The sequence below is a fragment of the Delphinus delphis genome, chromosome 1, assembly GCF_949987515.2.
Source record: "Delphinus delphis chromosome 1, mDelDel1.2, whole genome shotgun sequence".
Taxonomy (NCBI): Eukaryota; Metazoa; Chordata; class Mammalia; order Artiodactyla; family Delphinidae; genus Delphinus; species Delphinus delphis.
In genome coordinates this window covers 82,058,791-82,076,598 of record NC_082683.1, presented here as the reverse complement: position 1 = coordinate 82,076,598, position 17,808 = coordinate 82,058,791, and the positions used below count along the sequence as shown (strand labels likewise).

At 41.7% G+C, this 17,808-nt stretch overlaps 1 protein-coding gene, 1 long non-coding RNA gene and 1 other non-coding gene across 4 annotated transcripts in view; 1 reads left to right on the top strand and 2 right to left on the bottom strand.

The window, feature by feature from the left end:
* Positions 1-3,487, top strand: part of DNTTIP2 (deoxynucleotidyltransferase terminal interacting protein 2) — a 14,920-nt gene extending 11,433 nt beyond the window's left edge. For both annotated transcript variants that reach the window (XM_060025898.1, XM_060025908.1), the window contains exon 7: positions 1,196-3,487. In XM_060025898.1, the coding sequence (XP_059881881.1) occupies positions 1,196-1,289 (94 nt within the window). In that variant the 3' untranslated portion in view covers positions 1,290-3,487. The remainder of the gene's footprint in view (positions 1-1,195) is intronic.
* LOC132434190 (uncharacterized) lies at positions 1,860-17,808 on the bottom strand. Its single transcript, XR_009521285.1, has 4 exons — positions 17,393-17,808; positions 7,065-7,202; positions 5,679-5,857; positions 1,860-1,976 (listed from the first exon to the last, which is right to left on the bottom strand). It is a non-coding gene; the product is annotated as an uncharacterized lncRNA (long non-coding RNA).
* Positions 17,407-17,491, bottom strand: TRNAR-UCU (transfer RNA arginine (anticodon UCU)). The gene is given in 2 exon segments: positions 17,407-17,442; positions 17,455-17,491. It is a non-coding gene; the product is annotated as a tRNA-Arg (tRNA).

Genomic DNA, 17,808 nt, shown 5'->3' with positions numbered 1-17,808 from the left:
CTTGGCAGAAGGAGTTTTCAGGGGAGTGATGGGGAGGAAAGCAGACTGTAAGGTACTTGAGAGTGAGCTGAAGAAATAAGGGAGAAATCTTTGAAGAAGTTTGGTTGTGAGCAAGATGAGAGAGTCACAGCTAGTGGATGGAGTTGGTTTTTTTTTCCTGAGATGGGGCAATTTGAGTATGTTTAAATGTCCTTGAAGTAGGTATGTGTATAGTATAGATTTAAAAGCATACCTCATATAGAAACCTCTGCCGGACTTCTAGATTCGTTTAGTAGCCAAAGTGAAAATGTTTATCAAGGTTTTTTAAACTGGTGTAATATATAGACATGGAAAACAAGTTTGAGTGTCACGTAAACTATTTAATGAGTCTGGTTTATGGTGAAATTTTTAGAAACAAGCAATGCTCTTTTCTCACTTCTCTCTCTTTGGAAATCTCATCCCCACAGAGTTTGTATTAATCTATATACTGTTGACTTTCAAATGTGTATGTCTAGTCTAGTTGTCTCCTGAGTCCAGAGCCCATAACCAGCTACTGCCTCAGGAATATCTAATGGGTATCTCACAGGCCCCTCTAAGAGCTAACTTGGGGTCTACTGACCTCATCCTCCCTGTACATTCTGGTCCTCTCCCAGTGTTCTGTATCTCATGACCAAACGGCATCACCCTCTGTCCATTAGGGCAAGTCCTAATACCTCTTCTCCCTTCAGTCCCATGTTCAAACTGTCAGAGTCCCTCCCATTTTCCTATCTCTCAAGCGTGTCTGTTTCCTTCCCCACAGAGGTGTGTGGTACAAGGTGATTGAGTCTTTGCTTATTTAAAATTGACCTATATTTTGTAATCTTCATGATGGCAGTCTCAGAAATTACAGCGTGGGTCTCTAGTGGCTGAAAGTTTTCAAAAGTCTTTCTCTACCGTTGCCGTTTTTTTCTTACTAGACTGCAAGCTCTGAGGGTAGGGACTACTATGGCTGGCTGGTTCACTGCTCTGTCCGCAACACTTAGTATGGCTTCTTACACATGGTGGAACTTAGTGCAGATGTGATGAATATATAGTGAAAATACAAAAAAAAAAAAAAAATGAAATTTAGAAGTGCCTCCCCGCCGCCGCCACCCCTCTCCCCACCAAAAGGTTACATTAACTTCTAATGTTTGGTGTGTCATACTTTAGAACTTAAAGGTTTGGTTTTTCTTTTTAGATATAACCGAAGGAAGTACTCAGAGATTATGGCTGAAAAGGCAGCAAATGCAGCAGGAAAGAAGTTTCGAAAGAAGAAGAAGTTTCGCAATTAAGATTCACCAAGCAAATCACAAAATTTTACATCTCCCCTTTATTTATTACTAAAGATATTTTGAAAACTGACAACAACCATCACACAAATTAACATAGCCTGGCCCTATTTATATATAGGGATTTCTCTTTGGAAAAAGTTGATTTTAGAGAGGATTAATCACATGCCCCTTGGGATAAAAATAGGGGTGTCTACAAAGGATCCACTCATGCTTAGACCCTTTGAGGAGGAAAAAAAGGAAAATAACCTCAGTCATTTAACATTTTTGTAAAGTTTTCAACATTTGGTTATTTAAAGAAAATTTAAAACATTTAAAAAATATAAAGTTTGCTAACATTCAAAAATTTTAAAGTAATATGATCAAACATACGTGAGCAATATTGTAATTATTATGTAGAGATGTGTGTGTAGGGGGGAGATGGTGCCCTTTTGTCAGTTGCACATTCAAGTCCAGAAAATTGGTGAAGCTGGGATACAGAGATCTTGTTGCCAGTATGACAGTCACAGTTGAAACCAAAGAAATGTTAAAAGTGTTCTTGGGGCTTCCCTGGTGGCGCAGTGGTTGAGAGTCTGCCTGCCGATGCAGGGGACATGGGTTCGTGCCCTGATCCAGGAAGATCCCACATGCCGCGGAGCGGCTGGGCCCGTGAGCCATGGCCGCTGGGCCTGCGCATCTGGAGCCTGTGCTCTGCAACGGGAGAGGCCACAACAGTGAGAGGCCCGTGTACCGCAAAAAAAAAAAAAAAAAAAAAAGTGTTCTTGGAGCATGTGTATGTTAGTATATGACCAAAGAACTAAATGAAGCTATAAAAAGGACTTAAAAGATAGACTACTTGGAAAGTCTGGGTTAAAGGTAGAAGCAGGAGAGCTATTTTCCTTCTTAGCAACTGAAACAGGAGGAAAGATAGATTTTCTCCAGATTCAATGTTGCGTTCCAGTGAAATAGTATTAATATAATTTTAATTTGGCCAGGAGGTAAAGTGGCCCAGCCTATCTCATCTCCAGTGGCAGAAATATGCATCCTGGCTAAAGCAACTCACGACACCCAAGGAGTGTTGGTCATTTCTGTTCATGCTTCCTGGTGGGTTATTGTTTCCTTCATGTCGTTATTCACGGGACATCTGTTTTGTAGCATACTGCTTTCTTGGGATTTCAGTAAATAAGAAATCTATTTTGTGTTTACTGCTTGGGATCATAAGCAGCCTAGTAATAAAACAATGACATTCATAGGTGGAGTTAGTGAAACATCTCTATCTGTTCTCTTTTATAGAAAAGCTTTTATTCCAAGAATATTAAGTTTTGCCTTCTGGGTAAAATAAGGACCTGCTATGAGAGAATTAAATATAAAAACAAGAAATAATTTACCCTTTACACATTCTTCCAGAAGGAGACATTGTTAGTAGAACGTTTCTTCAGCTCATGCTACTATGCTATAAGAACAGTCAAAGCTGTCAATCCTTTTGTATGGTGTTTCTCGGCGCAATTGAGGACTTACGCAGTTTTTTCTCAGGCTCAAGGTGTGTGTCAACTTTATTCATAACTTTCATGCTGGTTTCTGACTAATGAATGCTAGAATAGGTTGAATTATGTGATACTTCAAAACTGCAGTTATGACAAATATTTGGTACATTATAGTGCATTTTACAGGGAAAGCAAGATTGGAGAACTAATCCTTCCCACACAGAGCAGCATTAGAGCTCTGGATTGGAAAGCAGTGATGAGGACCGAGAACTGAACCTAAGCGCCAAGTTCAGCTCTCACTAACCCACCTTAGAGGTGCTCTCAGTACGTGTTTTGAGTACAGTTGACTCTTGAACAACACGGGGGTTGGGGGCACTGAACCCCATGCAGCTGAAAGTCAGAAACCTTAACAGTAGGCCCTCTGTATCCACAGTTCTGCATCTGAGAACCAACTGTTCAACTGCTTGCAGATCACGTAATATCAATACTTTAGTATGGATTTATTGGAAAAAAAATCTATGTATAGTGGACCTGCTCAGTTCAAGCCTGTGTTGTTCAAGGATCAAATGTATTATAGTTACATTTTAACACGCTCCTTTTTTGTTTCCATTGATTCTTTTTTTTTTTACCTTATATGTATTTTTGTAAGCCACATAAAGTAACTTGGAACAAAGTAGAGAGTTATCAACGAATGTAAAATACCTTATCCAGTGAAATAAATGCTTCAGCTAAAAGTCATTTAAAGTGATCTCTATTAACATTTACTTTAAGGAATTAAAACTGGTAAGATGCATAGTAGCTTCATCTCAAATGTGCTCTTCACAAATTTATTTTAAATCTTCAAAACTGAGTATCAAAATATGGGCTTCCCTGATGGCGCAGTGGTTGAGAGTCCGCCTGCCGATGCAGGGACGCGGGTTCATGCCCTGGTCTGGGAAGATCCCACATGCCGTGGAGCGGCTGGGCCCGTGAGCCATGGCCGCTGGGCCTGCGCGTCCGGAGCCTGTGCTCCGCAACGGGAGAGACCACAACCATGAGAGGCCCGTGTACCGCAAAAAAAAAAAAAAATATATATATATATATATATATATAACTAGGTAAAGGTCAGAACGAAGTCTCTTAGTGCTCCCAGCCTTCTACAAAAGTCTGTACTTGAATAATGTATGTATTTGTCTTGTTTTTTTAAGCAAAGCAACTGTTGAGAAAAAGTTTTAGTGACTTTGGCTTCTGTCACTAAACTCAGTCCACTTACTGGAACTATTTTAAGGCTTAATGACTATCAGAAGTACATTGACTTCTCAAATGAAAAGCATTGTAAAGCGTACAAAGTGCTGATGTAGTGTGCTAATGAAAGGAGGGCCTTCAGAATACCTTACAGTCTTGAAAGATTTCTGAAGTGCTTTTAAGACAGCTTATTAAAAAAAAAAAAGCCTACAAAGCTAGTTTTTTTTTTATTTTCTAAAGTGAGGAAATTAGGGAAAGGAAAATGAAGATGGAAGAAGTTAGAAAACTAACAGCTGATGAAGGCAAGCTCTGAGCTTCCTGGCATCTAACACAAAAATCAGCTCTGTGTTCAGTGTTCTGCCATAATATAAAAACAAAACAGCTGCTTTAGAGAAACACCATTATACCTATTTTTAAGACCTGAAGAAGTGTTGCATGGGTCTCATAACAAGGATGTCAGACTACAGGCCATGCTTGGCTGTCCAGAGGATAAATGGCAGGGTTTTAAAAGGAAGAAAGACTGTATAGAAACGTTTAATGAAACTTTGAGCAACTGGGATAAATTCAAGGGGTCCCACTCTCAGAAATAGCAAATTATAAGAAAACATCACATGAAAAAAATTTTCAGTACCACTTCTGGAATATGTGCAGATGCTCATTCAGTTCAATCCCTCAAGCAATGACAACTACTGTTCAGAATAACTACCTACAACATCTTATTGAAAGCGTTCAGTTAGTATTGAAACAAGATGATTTATGAACTCCCCAAGCATCTGACTAGAATGTACAATTCAGGTCTCATTGTTACACAACTTAAGTGAAGAATGAATGCTTTCAATTTCTAATAGCTTCCCAGAAGCAGGGTCAGTAGCATGACCTGCAATTAAATGTCTTAAGCAGATCAGTGTTTTATCAAAGAACTGGAATGTCTCAAACTATGAAATGTGAATTTTTAGATGACAGTGGAGGAGGTTCTGAAAGGGAAATGGTCATCAATAAATACTGAACACCAACTGTGAAAAAGGCAAAACTATTTTAGGTTCAGGTGATGGGTGGTGGATGATGTATGTTCATTCCAATTATCGCTGCATAGAATTGCCCCAAGACTCAGTGATTCAGAACAACCACTGTTTTATTGTATCTCATGATTCAGTGGGTCAGGGCTTAGCTAGGTGATTTTTGCTCTACATGGTATCGAATGAGGTCGCTCAGTGGTATTCAGCGGGCTGCTGAGCAGATCTGGAAGGCCTAAGACATTCCCTGACATGCCTGACACCTTGTAATATTTTCTTTTAAAAGCATGATGACAATTGAAATTTATCTTCAGTTTAATGGTAGTATAGCATAGAAATTGCTATAAAGCCAAAACATGACCCACACACTTTGGCACTGCATAGTGTTTAGGAAGTCCTGCTCTTCCCCACCTGCCTCCTTCCTAGTCACCCCTCCTGAGGGAAGAGGAGTTGCTAACCAGATTGAAGTGAGCCCAGGATACTCACTGAGCTGTAGTTTTACAAATGAACAAAGTTGCTGTATTAACAGGTCAGAAACGATCTGCAGTCAGTCACTTTTGCCCTATTAGAGGGCAGGCCTCTCATCCTCTCTTCCAAACGAGGTGGGAAATTAGACTTGGGGCCTTCTTGAGCCAGGCTTTCTCTGTGAATGGCAGGGGATGATAGGAACATGTCATTCAATCTCGGCTTACCTGAGAAATCCTGCGGTCGGGGCTGCTCCTCTAAAGCTGTTCCATGAGTGGTATACTCTCTTTTCCATTGGCTCATCTTCCTTATGATTACAACCTCCTTGGCAGAATTGCAAAGCAGGAACTGGTAGGTTTCAGGCACCAAAATCCTGACCTCAAACCCCATGCAATGTATTGAAGTTCTGAGGTTTTGTTCATTAAGGGAAGAAAAATGAAATATGGATATGAAAACTATGGTTAGATTTAGTCCAATTACCATATGAATTTTAGCTCTCATATGCAGTGAGGGATACTATAAATGACTTTGAGCGGTGTTCCTCAACCTTTTTAAATGGTAGGAAAGAAATATGTGCACGCAGTCATCTATATGAAAAAAAATTTATGTGAAGTTTTGTTCAGCCCCACCCTCCTACATCTACTCCACCCCCATAACCCAGGGAAGTTCACAGGAGTAGTGTACTAAAGAGAACAAAAACAAGGTACACATTGTAGTTAATAAAAGTTTTCTATATCTTGGTATTATCAGGAAGACCTATTTTTTCCCATTTTTATATATGTGTACACACACACACCAAAATGGCTGGCTATGAGACAATGATAACAGGTCATGGCTTAATTCTGTAATGTGAAGCTCATCAAAACCTTGGCCGATTTATCTATAACATCTGCCCTTCCAGCCAAATCTGCCACTTTACCCACCTTCAACTGTCAGCTGCCCTCACCTGCCAGGAGGGAGTGGATGTCAAATAAAGTGAGATGAAAAGATACACAACTGGCTCAGTGCCTCTACCTGTGCTTTGGTGACTGCTGGATGAATCACAACTTAAACGCTTTTCACATATTTTACCTGACTGTAGTCCTTTAGGGTTGCCTCTTGGTTTTTCCTTTAGTGAAAATCATTATCCCGATTCAGCCGAAGGCATTTTAATCAAGATGAGCCTGCATTTCCTTCAAGCTCAATCTCATCGATTCCAGTTACCCTCAATTCCACTCCACCTCAGTCAGTCACCATCATGGACTTACTTGAAACTGGCCAAGATACTGAACTCTGACTACCCCAATCTGTTATCCTGTTAGCCTTCCCTCCAGTTCCCTCTAACCCAACCTTGAATGCACTTTGGAATTATTCGAGGTGGCTCCAAAAGTACTGATGCCTGGGCCCCACCTCCAAAGACTGTAAACTCATGATCTCAAGTATTTCAGCCCCTCTCATTCTCCCAATCCTCCACCCCCATTAGGATACCTCTTCCTCCCTAATCAATCTGGATCCGTTGGTCAGACATGTCTTTGTAGGTGCCACTAGTCTTGTTCTTTCTTCTTTCTTTTTCTGATACTCTCACCTGCCACTCCCAGCCAAGGAAACGCCCACTTTTCCTTCTGTGACCTCACCTGTCTAGAGAAACGATTCCTCCATGCATCCAGCTGCTATATTCAATAGCTTTTCCCTCTGTCTTCATCTCTTCTGGCAAGGAAATGTTATTTGACACTCCTGACTTTCCTTCTTGAAGCTCCAGCTTCCCTTTGCTCCTGCGGGAAGATGAACTTTCAGCTTCTCCTATCCCTTTATTCTTTTTCCCTTCACTGGTTTTCTTACTCTGCCCACTGCTCGTTGGTCCCCCATAATGCCTACCCTCTTAGCTTCTTCCGCTATACTGTCTAACTTGAATGCGTCGTCCTCCCTCTCCTTCTGCATTGCTCTCACCTCTCCGCGGAAGGCTCCAAAGTCTCCATCCTTACACTTCTACACCCCTGCTCCAGATGCACAGTTCCTGTTCTATGTGATACGCCCATACATGCATCGTGACGTCATCTCAAACTCAACATATCCATAACCAGATACATCATCTTTCTGAGATGAATAAGTGCTTAGCACCGTGCCTAGCACGTGACAGGTACTCAAAGGGAAGCTACTATTCCCTGTTCTCCATCTTCCCCATTGGGGAAGCCTTCCTAAAACAGTTTTAGTGATGCCTTTTTGCTTTTTTACCTTCTATGGCCTACCTCTGCCTAACAAAACATGAGGAAACCCCTACATTCAAGATCTGACATTCAAGACTAAAATGACACCACCAGGGGTTTATATTCATCACTCCCCGCTCATGCTCCAAACTTCATTTGTGCTGGTCATCTGCCTATTTCTCTCACTGCTCTGCTCTCGACTACAGGAAATGACATTTCCCAGATGCCAAATGACTTTGCAGTGAGACACTGAACTAAGACAAGGGGAGGAGAAGCAAGAAGTCAGGGTATTTCTCTCCCTCTCTGCCTTGGGTTGGGTTGCAGCTCTGCCATCTCCCACCTCCCACCAGGCAACCTCCCACCATTGGATACTCCAGGATTCTGGGTTCTGGGAACACCGTCTCCTCTCATTATCCCCCTGGCACTAGGGGTGATAGAGGTTTCCTACTATTGCAATATCTGGGTTGCCTACACTTTCATCACCTGTGTGACAATTCCCCATATTAAATTCTCTAAAGTGATGTGTCTTTCTGCCTAGACCCGACAGATTTCAGCCAAACCAAACTAGTTGATATTGAGTGGTCAGTCAACATATACCAAGTGCTGTGCATGCCAGCTACTGTGCTGGATACAGTGAGTTTTCACCTTTTATCTTTGTTCATATGGGTAACTCCACCTAAAATATTTTCCTTGCCTCCAACTCGCCTAACAAAATACTACTGACCTTTCAAGCCCATTCAGAAACCAGTAGTTTGAGCATCTACTCTGTGCAAGGCAATGTGCCAGGTGCTGGCGGTGCCCAGGGAAGGAATGAGACCATCCCAGGCATCACTGAGCTGACACTCTACATTTCTTCATAAAATATTTTTTCAGATTTTTCCCCACCGATATGTACATTCTTGAAATTTCCATTTGTGCTTATTTTTACTTTGTTTTTAATAAACACTATATAGCACTTACTTAAGTGCCAGGCACTGTTCTAAGGACTTTCAACTTACTTTATGTAACCATTATGTATGTATGTACATATGAAACATATTACATACATATGTAACAATTTAGGTTACCTTTAGGTAAACCTAAGAGGTAGGTGCTACTATTAACCTCATCATTTTATGAATGAAGAAACCGAGGCACAGAAAGGTTAAGTAACCTGCCTCATGTCACAGAGCTAGTACGTGTAACTGTCACACTTTCATTTTAGCCTTGCACTATAGCTATCTGCATACCTATTTCAGCATCAACAGCAGAAACTGCGTTTTTTCCCCTTTCTTTTACAGTTACAGAACACATGGTTTTTAGCTGGGACTGTGTCCACCTTGGGGGAAAAAAAAAACGCTAAGATTCCCACCTTTCCATGGGATGTGAGTGAATGTGGTATGTGCAACTTCTGGGAGGTGTCCTTCAAAGAAGGGTGAGCTTGGAATGGGGCTCTGTCCCTTTATCTTCTCCCCACTAACTAGTATGCTGACCTGATGGCAGGGGCAGGAGCAATCATCTTGGACCATGAGGTGGAACCTGCATGTTGAAGATGGAAGAATAAGGAGCCTGGGTCTCATGATCAAGCAGCTGCCATTCCCCGGACTTTCACATGAGAAAGAAACCTCTATCTTGGACTTCCCTGGTGGCGCAGTGGTTAGGAATCGGCCTGCCAGTGCAGGGTACAAGGATTCGAGCCCTGGTCCAGGAAGATCCCACATGCCGCAGAGCAACTAAGCTCACGTGCCACAACTACTGAAGCCCGCGCACCTAGAGCCCGTGCTCTGCAATGAGAAGCCACCGCAATGAGAAGCCCGCGCACCACAATGAAGAGTAGCCCCTGCCTGCTGCAACTAGAGAAAGCCCGCACACAGCAACAAAGAACAAATGCAGCTGAAAATAAATAAATTTATTTAAAAAAAAAAAGAAACCTCTAGCTTGCCAAATCCACTGTTACTTTGGTTTCCTGTCACTCATAGCAAAACCAACCCTAATTAATGGAATCACCAATCCATGGCCCCCTGTCCCTCACTAGGACGAAAAGTTGAGTAAGAAAATGCACTCTTACTCAACTTTGTATTTCTTTCCAATATGGTTCCTTGCACAAAGCCAGTACTCAAAGAGAAAAAAAAAAAAAATATATATATATATATATATAGAATAGAATAGAAGGTGGATGAAGTTGTAGAATATTTTTAAAATGCTGATGGATGTACAAAGCCCAAGAGGAAGCTGGAATGAAACCACCCCTAGCCGCTGGTCTTTAGAGTCTGTGCTGGGTACAGGTGGCACAGGATGGGAATGTCTCCACCTTTGGGGCAGCTCCCACTTTGTGACTACCTTCCTGGAATCCTGGGTGTGTGAGGTATAGCAGTGAAAGAGGGCACAAAGGAAATAGGTCCTCAAACATGAACACCTATGATTTTCCCTTCTCCACCTTCATGCTTTTTCCTCTGCCCTCTTCCTACTTGCCTCAGAAAAGCAGGCACTTTTCCATCATGCCGAGGCTAATCCTTTCACCTTACCCCCATAACATCTTCGCACCCTAACTTCCTCATCCATAAAATAGAGATAATTCATACTTCTTAGGATTGGAGGGATAATTAAATGGCAAGGGTTAAATAAAGTTGCTGGCATAAAGCAGGTGTTTACAAAAACGTGAGATGTCTTCCTTTTCCTCTTGACTCCGTTCTCCTGAAGAGGAAACTTGCTCCATCAGTTCTTGGAGATAATGCTTTCTTCTCCTGGTTTTCTTCCTAACTCTCTAGCTACCCTTTTTGTTCTCTTTGAAGAACTCATTCTTTGCCTATCCTTCAACTGTCTGTGCTCTGGGTTTCTGTCTTCAACCTTCATCTCTCCTTACTCGATCTATACTCTCCTTGCACAATCTCACCTGTGTCCAGAGCTTAAAGTGCCATCTGTAGGTGAATAAATTTTAAATCTCAAGCCTAGATCAGTCTCCTCAGCTGCAGACCTTCTTTTCCTTTCCTCTCTCCCTACATATTTACTTTCCTTTAGTTCTTTCATTCAATAAATATTTATTGAGAGCTTGCCATGTCCTCGGCATTGAATATCAACCGCCAACTGTACATCTTCTCCAGGATGTTCCACAGAGACCTCAGGCTCAACACATAGAAATAGGAACTTAGTTTTCCCCAAAACCCACTTCTCTCTCCTTCTGTCTCCTTTGTGACTGTTTCAGCATCCACTCATCTGCCCTAATTAGAAATGGGAGTCTTTTCTGACTGTTCCCTTTCTCTCCTCTATATATCCCTTAATTCATCAAGTCCCATCAATTTGGACTCCTTTAATCTCTCTCCAATTTGTGTACTTATCACACTCCCCAAACACCTCCCTAGTTCCAGCCCTCATAATTTTCTTACCTAGATGACCTTAACTGCCCTGAACTGGTTGTAGAGCCTCCTGTCTTGTGCTATTCCAGCCTGGAAGCCACAATGTGAACAGAGGGCTGATACAGAACACACATCCAAACCCACAGCTAACATCATACTCAATGATAAAAAGCTGAAAGCATTCCCTCTAAGATCAGTAACAAGACAAGGATGCCCACTCTCGCCACTTTTATTCAACATAGTTTTGGAAGTCCTAGACAAGCGATCAGAGAAAAAAAGGAAATAAAAGGAATCCAAATTGGAAAGGAAGAAGTAAAATTGTCACTGTTTGCAGATGACATGATACTATACATAGAGAATCCTAAAGGTGCCACCAGAAAATGACTAGAGCTCATCAATGAATTCAGTAAAGTTGCAGGATACACAATTAATATACAGAAACCTGCTGCATTTCTATACACTAACAACGAAGTATCAGAATGAAGAATTAAGGAAACAATCCCATTTACCATCATATCAAAAAGAATAAGAGGGACTTCCCTGGTGGTCCAGTGGTAAAGAATCTGCCTTCCAATGCAGGGGACACGGGTTCAATCCGTGGCTGGGGAACTAAGATCCCACATGCTGTGGGGCAACTATGCCCACGTGCTACAACTACTGAGCTCGTGCGCCTCAACTAGAGAGCCCGTGTGCCACAAACTTCAGAGCTCATGCACTCTGGAGCCCACATGCCACAACTACAGAAGACAAAACCCGCACACCACAACTAGAGAGAAGCCCACGCACTGCAATGAAGAGCCCGCATGCTGCAGCAAAAGATCCTGCATGCCTTGACAAAGATCCTGCATGCCACAACTAAGACCCGACACAGCCATAAAAATTAAAAAAAATTTTTAAAAAAAGAATAAGATGCCTAGGTATCTGTTTTGTAAATAAGTTCATTTGTATCTTTTTTTTTTTTTTTTGCAGTACGCGGGCCTCTCACTGTTGTGGCCTCTCCCATCACGGAGCACAGGCTCCAGATGCGCAGGCCCAGCGTCCATGGCTCACAGGCCCAGCCGCTCTGCGGCATGTGGGATCTTCCCAGATTGGGGCACAAACCCGTGTCCCCTGCATCAGTAGGCGGACTCTCAACCACTGCACCACCAGGGAAGCCCCATTTGTATCATTTTTTAAGATTCCACATATAAGTGATATCTAAGGAGTCAAACCTATCTAAGGAGTCAAAAGACCTGCACTCCGAAAACTATAAGACACTGATGAAAGAAATTGAAGACCACACAAACAGCTGGAAAGATATACCATGTTCTTGGATTGGAAGAATCAATACTGTTAAAATGGCCATACTACCCAAGGCAATCTACAGACTCAACACAATCCCAAATTACCAATGGTATTTTTCACAGACCTGGAACAAAAAAATTTTTAATTTGTAGGAAACACAAAAGACTCCAAAAATAATAATAGCCAAAATAATCCCGAGAAAGAACAGAGCTGGAGGAATCATGCGCCCTGACTTCAGACTATACTACAAAGCTACAGTCATCAAAACAGTATGATACTGGCACAGAAACAGACACCTAGATCAACAGAACAGGATAGAAAGCCCAGAAATAATCCCACACACTATGGTCAAAATTAATCTATGACAAAGCAGTCAAGAATAATCTATGAAGAAAAGACAGTCTCTTCAATAAATGGTGCTGGGAAAAAGGGGACAGCTACATGTTTAAGAATGAAATTAGAGTATTCTCTAACACCATATAAAAAATAAACTCAAAATGGATTAAAGACCTAAATGTAAGACCGGATACTATAAAACTCCTAGAGGAAAACATAGGAAGGATACTCTTTGACATAAATCGCAGCAATATTTTTTTGGACTTGTTTCCTAGAGTAATGGAAATAAAAACAAAAATAAACAAATGGGGCAAAATTAAACTTAAAAGGTTTTGCACACCAAAGGAAACCATAGACAAAACAAAAAGACAACTTACGGACTGGGAGAAGATATTTGCAAACGACGCTACCAACAAGGGATTAACTTCCAGAATATACAAACAGCTCATACAGCTTAATATCTAAAAAACAACCCAATAAAAAAAATGGGTAGAAGACCTAAACAGACATTTCTCCAAAGAGGACATACAGAGGGCCAACAGTCACATGAAAAGATGCTCAACATCACTAATTATTAGTGAAATGCAAATCAAAACTACAATGAGGTATCACCTCACACCAGTCATTACGGCCATCATTAAAAAGTCTACAAATAATAAATGCTGGAGAGGGTGTGGAGAAAAAGGAACCCTCCTACACTGTTAGCAGGAATGTAAATTGGCACAGCCACTATGGAGAACAGTATGGAGATTCTTTAAAAAAACTAAAAATAGAGTTACCATATGATCCAGCAATCCCATTCCTGGGCATATATTTGGAGAAAACTCTAACTCAAAAAGATACATGCACCCTGATGTTCACAGCAGCATTATTTATAATAGCCAAGACATGGACACAATCTAAATGTCCACCAACAGAAGAATGGGTAAAGAAGATGTGGGGGGGGGTGTTATGTATAGAATTTTAAAAATATATTTATTTTTTAATTTATTTTGGCTGTGCCAGGTCTTAGCTGAGGCACGTGGGATCTTCATTGTGGCATGTGGGATCTTTTAGTTGTGGCATGCAGGCTTTTTAGTTGTGGCATGCGGGCTTCTTAGCTGTGGCATGCGGACTTCTTAGTTGCAGCATGCATGCAGGATCTAGTTCCCTGACCAGGGATCGAACCCAGGCCACCTGCATTGGGAGTGTGGAGTCTTATCCACTGGACCACCAAGGAATATTATATATTATATTAATATTATATATTCCATATATATATAATGGAATATTACTCAGCCATAAAAAAATAATGCCATTTGCAGCAACATGGATGGACCTAGAGATTACCATACTAAGTGAAGTCAGAGAAAGACAAATATCATATGATATCACTTATATGTGGAATCTTAAAAATGATACAAATGAACTTATTTACAAAACAGAAATAGACTCACAACTAAAGAAAACAAACTTATGGTTACCAAGGGGGAAAGGGGGGGAGGGAAATTTGGGATTAATCGACAGAGACTACTATATATGAAATAGATAAACAACAAGGACCTGCTGTATAGCACAGGGAACTATACTCAGTATCTTGTAATAACCTATATTGGAAAATAATCTGAAAAAGAATGCATATGTATATGTATATGTATAACTGAATCAATTTGCCAGACACCTGACACATGGTAACTCAACTATACTTCTATAAGAAAAATTTAAAAGGAAAAAGGTGGGGCCTCCCTGGTGGCGCAGTGGTTGAGAATCTGCCTGCTAATGCAGGGGACACGGGTTCAAGCCCTAGTCTGGGAGGATCCCATATGCCGCGGGGCAACTAGGCCCGTGAGCCACAATTACTGAGCCTGCACATCTGGAGCCTGTGCTCCGCAACAAGAGAGGCTGCGATAGTGAGAGGCCCGCACACCGCGATGAAGAGTGGCCCCCACTTGCCACAACTAGAGAAAGCCCTTGCACAGAAACGAAGACCCAACACAGCAAAAATAAATTAATAAACTCCTACTCCCAACATCTAAAAAAAAAAAAAAAAAAAAACTTTAAAAAAGAAGAAAGCTAGGCAATGGTTTCCTATTGCCTTTAGGGTGAAGTCCACACTCCTTAACATGGTGTACAAGACCTTCAGGACATGGTCCCTGCTGGAATCACCTTGTAAAGAGATATCTTGTTTACATATTTCTCTATGCTTAGTAGGAGGAGCTCCTAAAGGGTGTATTTATGGCTGAGATCCAGCACGGAGCAGAACATAAGGAGTTAATAAATGTTTGTTAAATCAAATTCAGAAAATCTTTAATGGATAAGCAGTATCAGGGCTGACTACTGGAAAGTGAACTTAAGAACAGGCACCAAATGCTTTTTATTCCTTCCTCATTAGCTTAGGAATTTTTTTGCTCTATCTTTTTAAAATTAACTTATTACAAGGATAAGATAGGCTTATTATGAAAACGACTCAAACATTACAAACAGGCAATCAGTAAAAAGACCCCCACCCTTCATACCACTGTCCCTCCTGCCCAGCACTGTTAACCGTTCATATATCCTTCCAGAAATTTTCTCTGCACACACAGTCATGCTAATATACATTATTACTATTATTATTATTAGCATTACTTAACATAAAAAGAATATTAAGTACTCATTTACGTATCAATTTTTTTCATATAATCTTGGTTATTTTTCCATAGCAGTATATATGGATCTTCCTCATTTTTTAAACGTCTGCGTTGTATTCAATTCAATTACAAGGCTCTACCTTACTTTCTTCAAACAGTTCATTATTGATGGACATGTAGGTTATTTCCAGCTTGAGGCCATTCTATTAAAAAAAATTTTTTGTTTTTACCCACCGTGCAGGGATCTTGTAGGACCTTAGTTCCCTGACCAGGGATCAAACCCGGGCCCTTGGCAGTGAAAGCGTGAAGTCCCAACCACTGGATTGCCAGGGAATTCCGGAGGCCATTTTAAACAATGCTGCATTTACAGAAGAAAATTAAATGTAAATCTCACCAACAACATACCCTACATGTTATGAAACAGCTGAAAGATGGTTTCTAGTTGTAGTTTCAATCCATGTCTTGTTATGAATGAAGGTGAGCATCTTTTTATACATACAATAATTTGTATTTCTTTTTTGTAATTTATCTGTTCTTGAGTTTGGTCATTTTTCTATTGCATCGTTGGTCGTTTTCTTACTGGTTTGTAGGAGTTATTTACATTTTAAGGAAACCAGCCCTTTTTTTGTGATATGTATTGTAATTATTCTTTCCCAGTTTTTTTGATTTTGTTTACGGTACCTTATTTTTTGTCTTAGAGAAATTCATATATTTGTATTTATCAATTTTTTAAATTCTTCTATTGCACTCAGTTTATTAAATAACTTCATCACGTTTTATTTTAGTGCTTTTCCTGGTTTTATTTTTATACCTGTATTTTCTTCATCCAGAATATACTTTTGTAAAAGGAGTGAAGTGGGAATTTTGTCCCAGAACCACTGATAATGAACCTTCTTCCTCTTCTACACTAATTTGAAATGCCACTTTTATCATTGTTAGTGAGAGTAAAATGGATACAATCTCTATGAGAGCAACTTGGCAGTATCTATCAAAGAATGCACAAATAAACCTTTGACACAGCAATTCAACTTCCTAGGAATCTATCCTACAGATACGTTTGCACTTGTGTACAATGATGTACGAATAAGGATGTTCACTGAAACATTGTTTGTAACAGGAAAATACTGGACACTTAAACGACCAACTATTGGGGACTATTAAATCATTAGGTACAATGGAACAAGGCAGCTCTATTGTATTAATAAGTGAACTAGCAAGCATAATATACTACCAATCGTAATGCTATGTCACCTATATCAGTAACATCAACAAACACAAAGAAAGAGAATAGATATAGAAATGCTGACATGTGCATAAAATAAATCTGAAAATACTTCCAAGAAACCATTTTCACTGATGGCTTATAGAGAATTGAAAGGCTGGGATACAGGAAGAACAAGGATGTTTACTCTTCCCTGTACCTTTTTTGACAATTTTGGATTTTGTATTTTTTTGCATGACTTGTTTGTTACAATGAGTTTTTAAAATTTCATTCATTCATTCATTCGCCTTTAGCGAGGTGGAACCCTAACCTCGTGCAAAGCTATGAACTGTCAGGAGAAGAAGTACAAGATAGTCATCCCTGCCTAGAGCAGCTGACAAGCACAGTGGACCTCGGGTCTCTTTGCACCGGAATCGTGGAGGACGGGAGAGGGCGTTTTTATTCGAAAGTCAGATTCCTGGGCCCCACCTTGATCGACTGAATGAGAGGGACGCCCAGAAATCTGCATTTCTGACAGGATCCCACTGGGGATTCAAGTACATGTCAATTCGTAAGCCTTCTGGGCTGGAGGGGCAGCTCACTGTGTGGGCGCGTTTCCTCGTCCTTTGCTCACCCCTCCCTAGCAGCCACGCGCGCGCTCCTGGCGAGGGGCGTACCCCCGGGACCTGGGGGCAGGTCTCCCAAAACACCCTAGACCCGGGCCTCCCCCGCGTTCTGCTCAGGCTGAAACCGCGAGGCTTTGCTTCGCCGCCGCCCAGGCCGCTCTTCCCAGTTCCCGGATCCGGCTCCGGAGTCTGCAGGGCCCAGGCCCAGAGCCACTGAGCCAGGGAAGCAGGGGAAAGGAGAGACCAGAGGTGCGAGCAGCTCGAGGTGAAAGAGCTGCAGAAGCCGAAGGCAGTGGTTAGATGATGCGAGGCCAGTTCAACCCTTCAGGAAAATGAAAGAAATGTCAAGTGTAGAAAATAAATTACGTACTGGGGGAAAAACTGCGACTCCGCCGGGACTCGAACCCGGAACCTTTGAATGTCTTCAGCCTCTAGAAGTCCAATGCGCTATCCATTGCGCCACGGAGCCACCTGTTGGACTCTCTGCGCATCTGCTCTGTTAAGCCAGAGGCGACGGCCCCGCGCCCTTGCCACCGCCCCCTTAGCCGTCGGTCTGTATCGCAGAGGCCAGGACACTGACAGACACCGGCCGCAAGCACCCGTCCTCACCCGGAGACCACCTCTTAACGAAACCGGCGAGTCTTGCAAGCGAAGGGCGGGCGCGAGTCCGCCGGGTGCCGGCTGGTGCGTCTGAGGACAGCCGCAGCCCCGTCTCCGGCCCGCCCTGGGCACCGCCGTACCTGGCCGCGCAAGACACATCACGCCCGCGCTCTTCCTCCCCAGCTC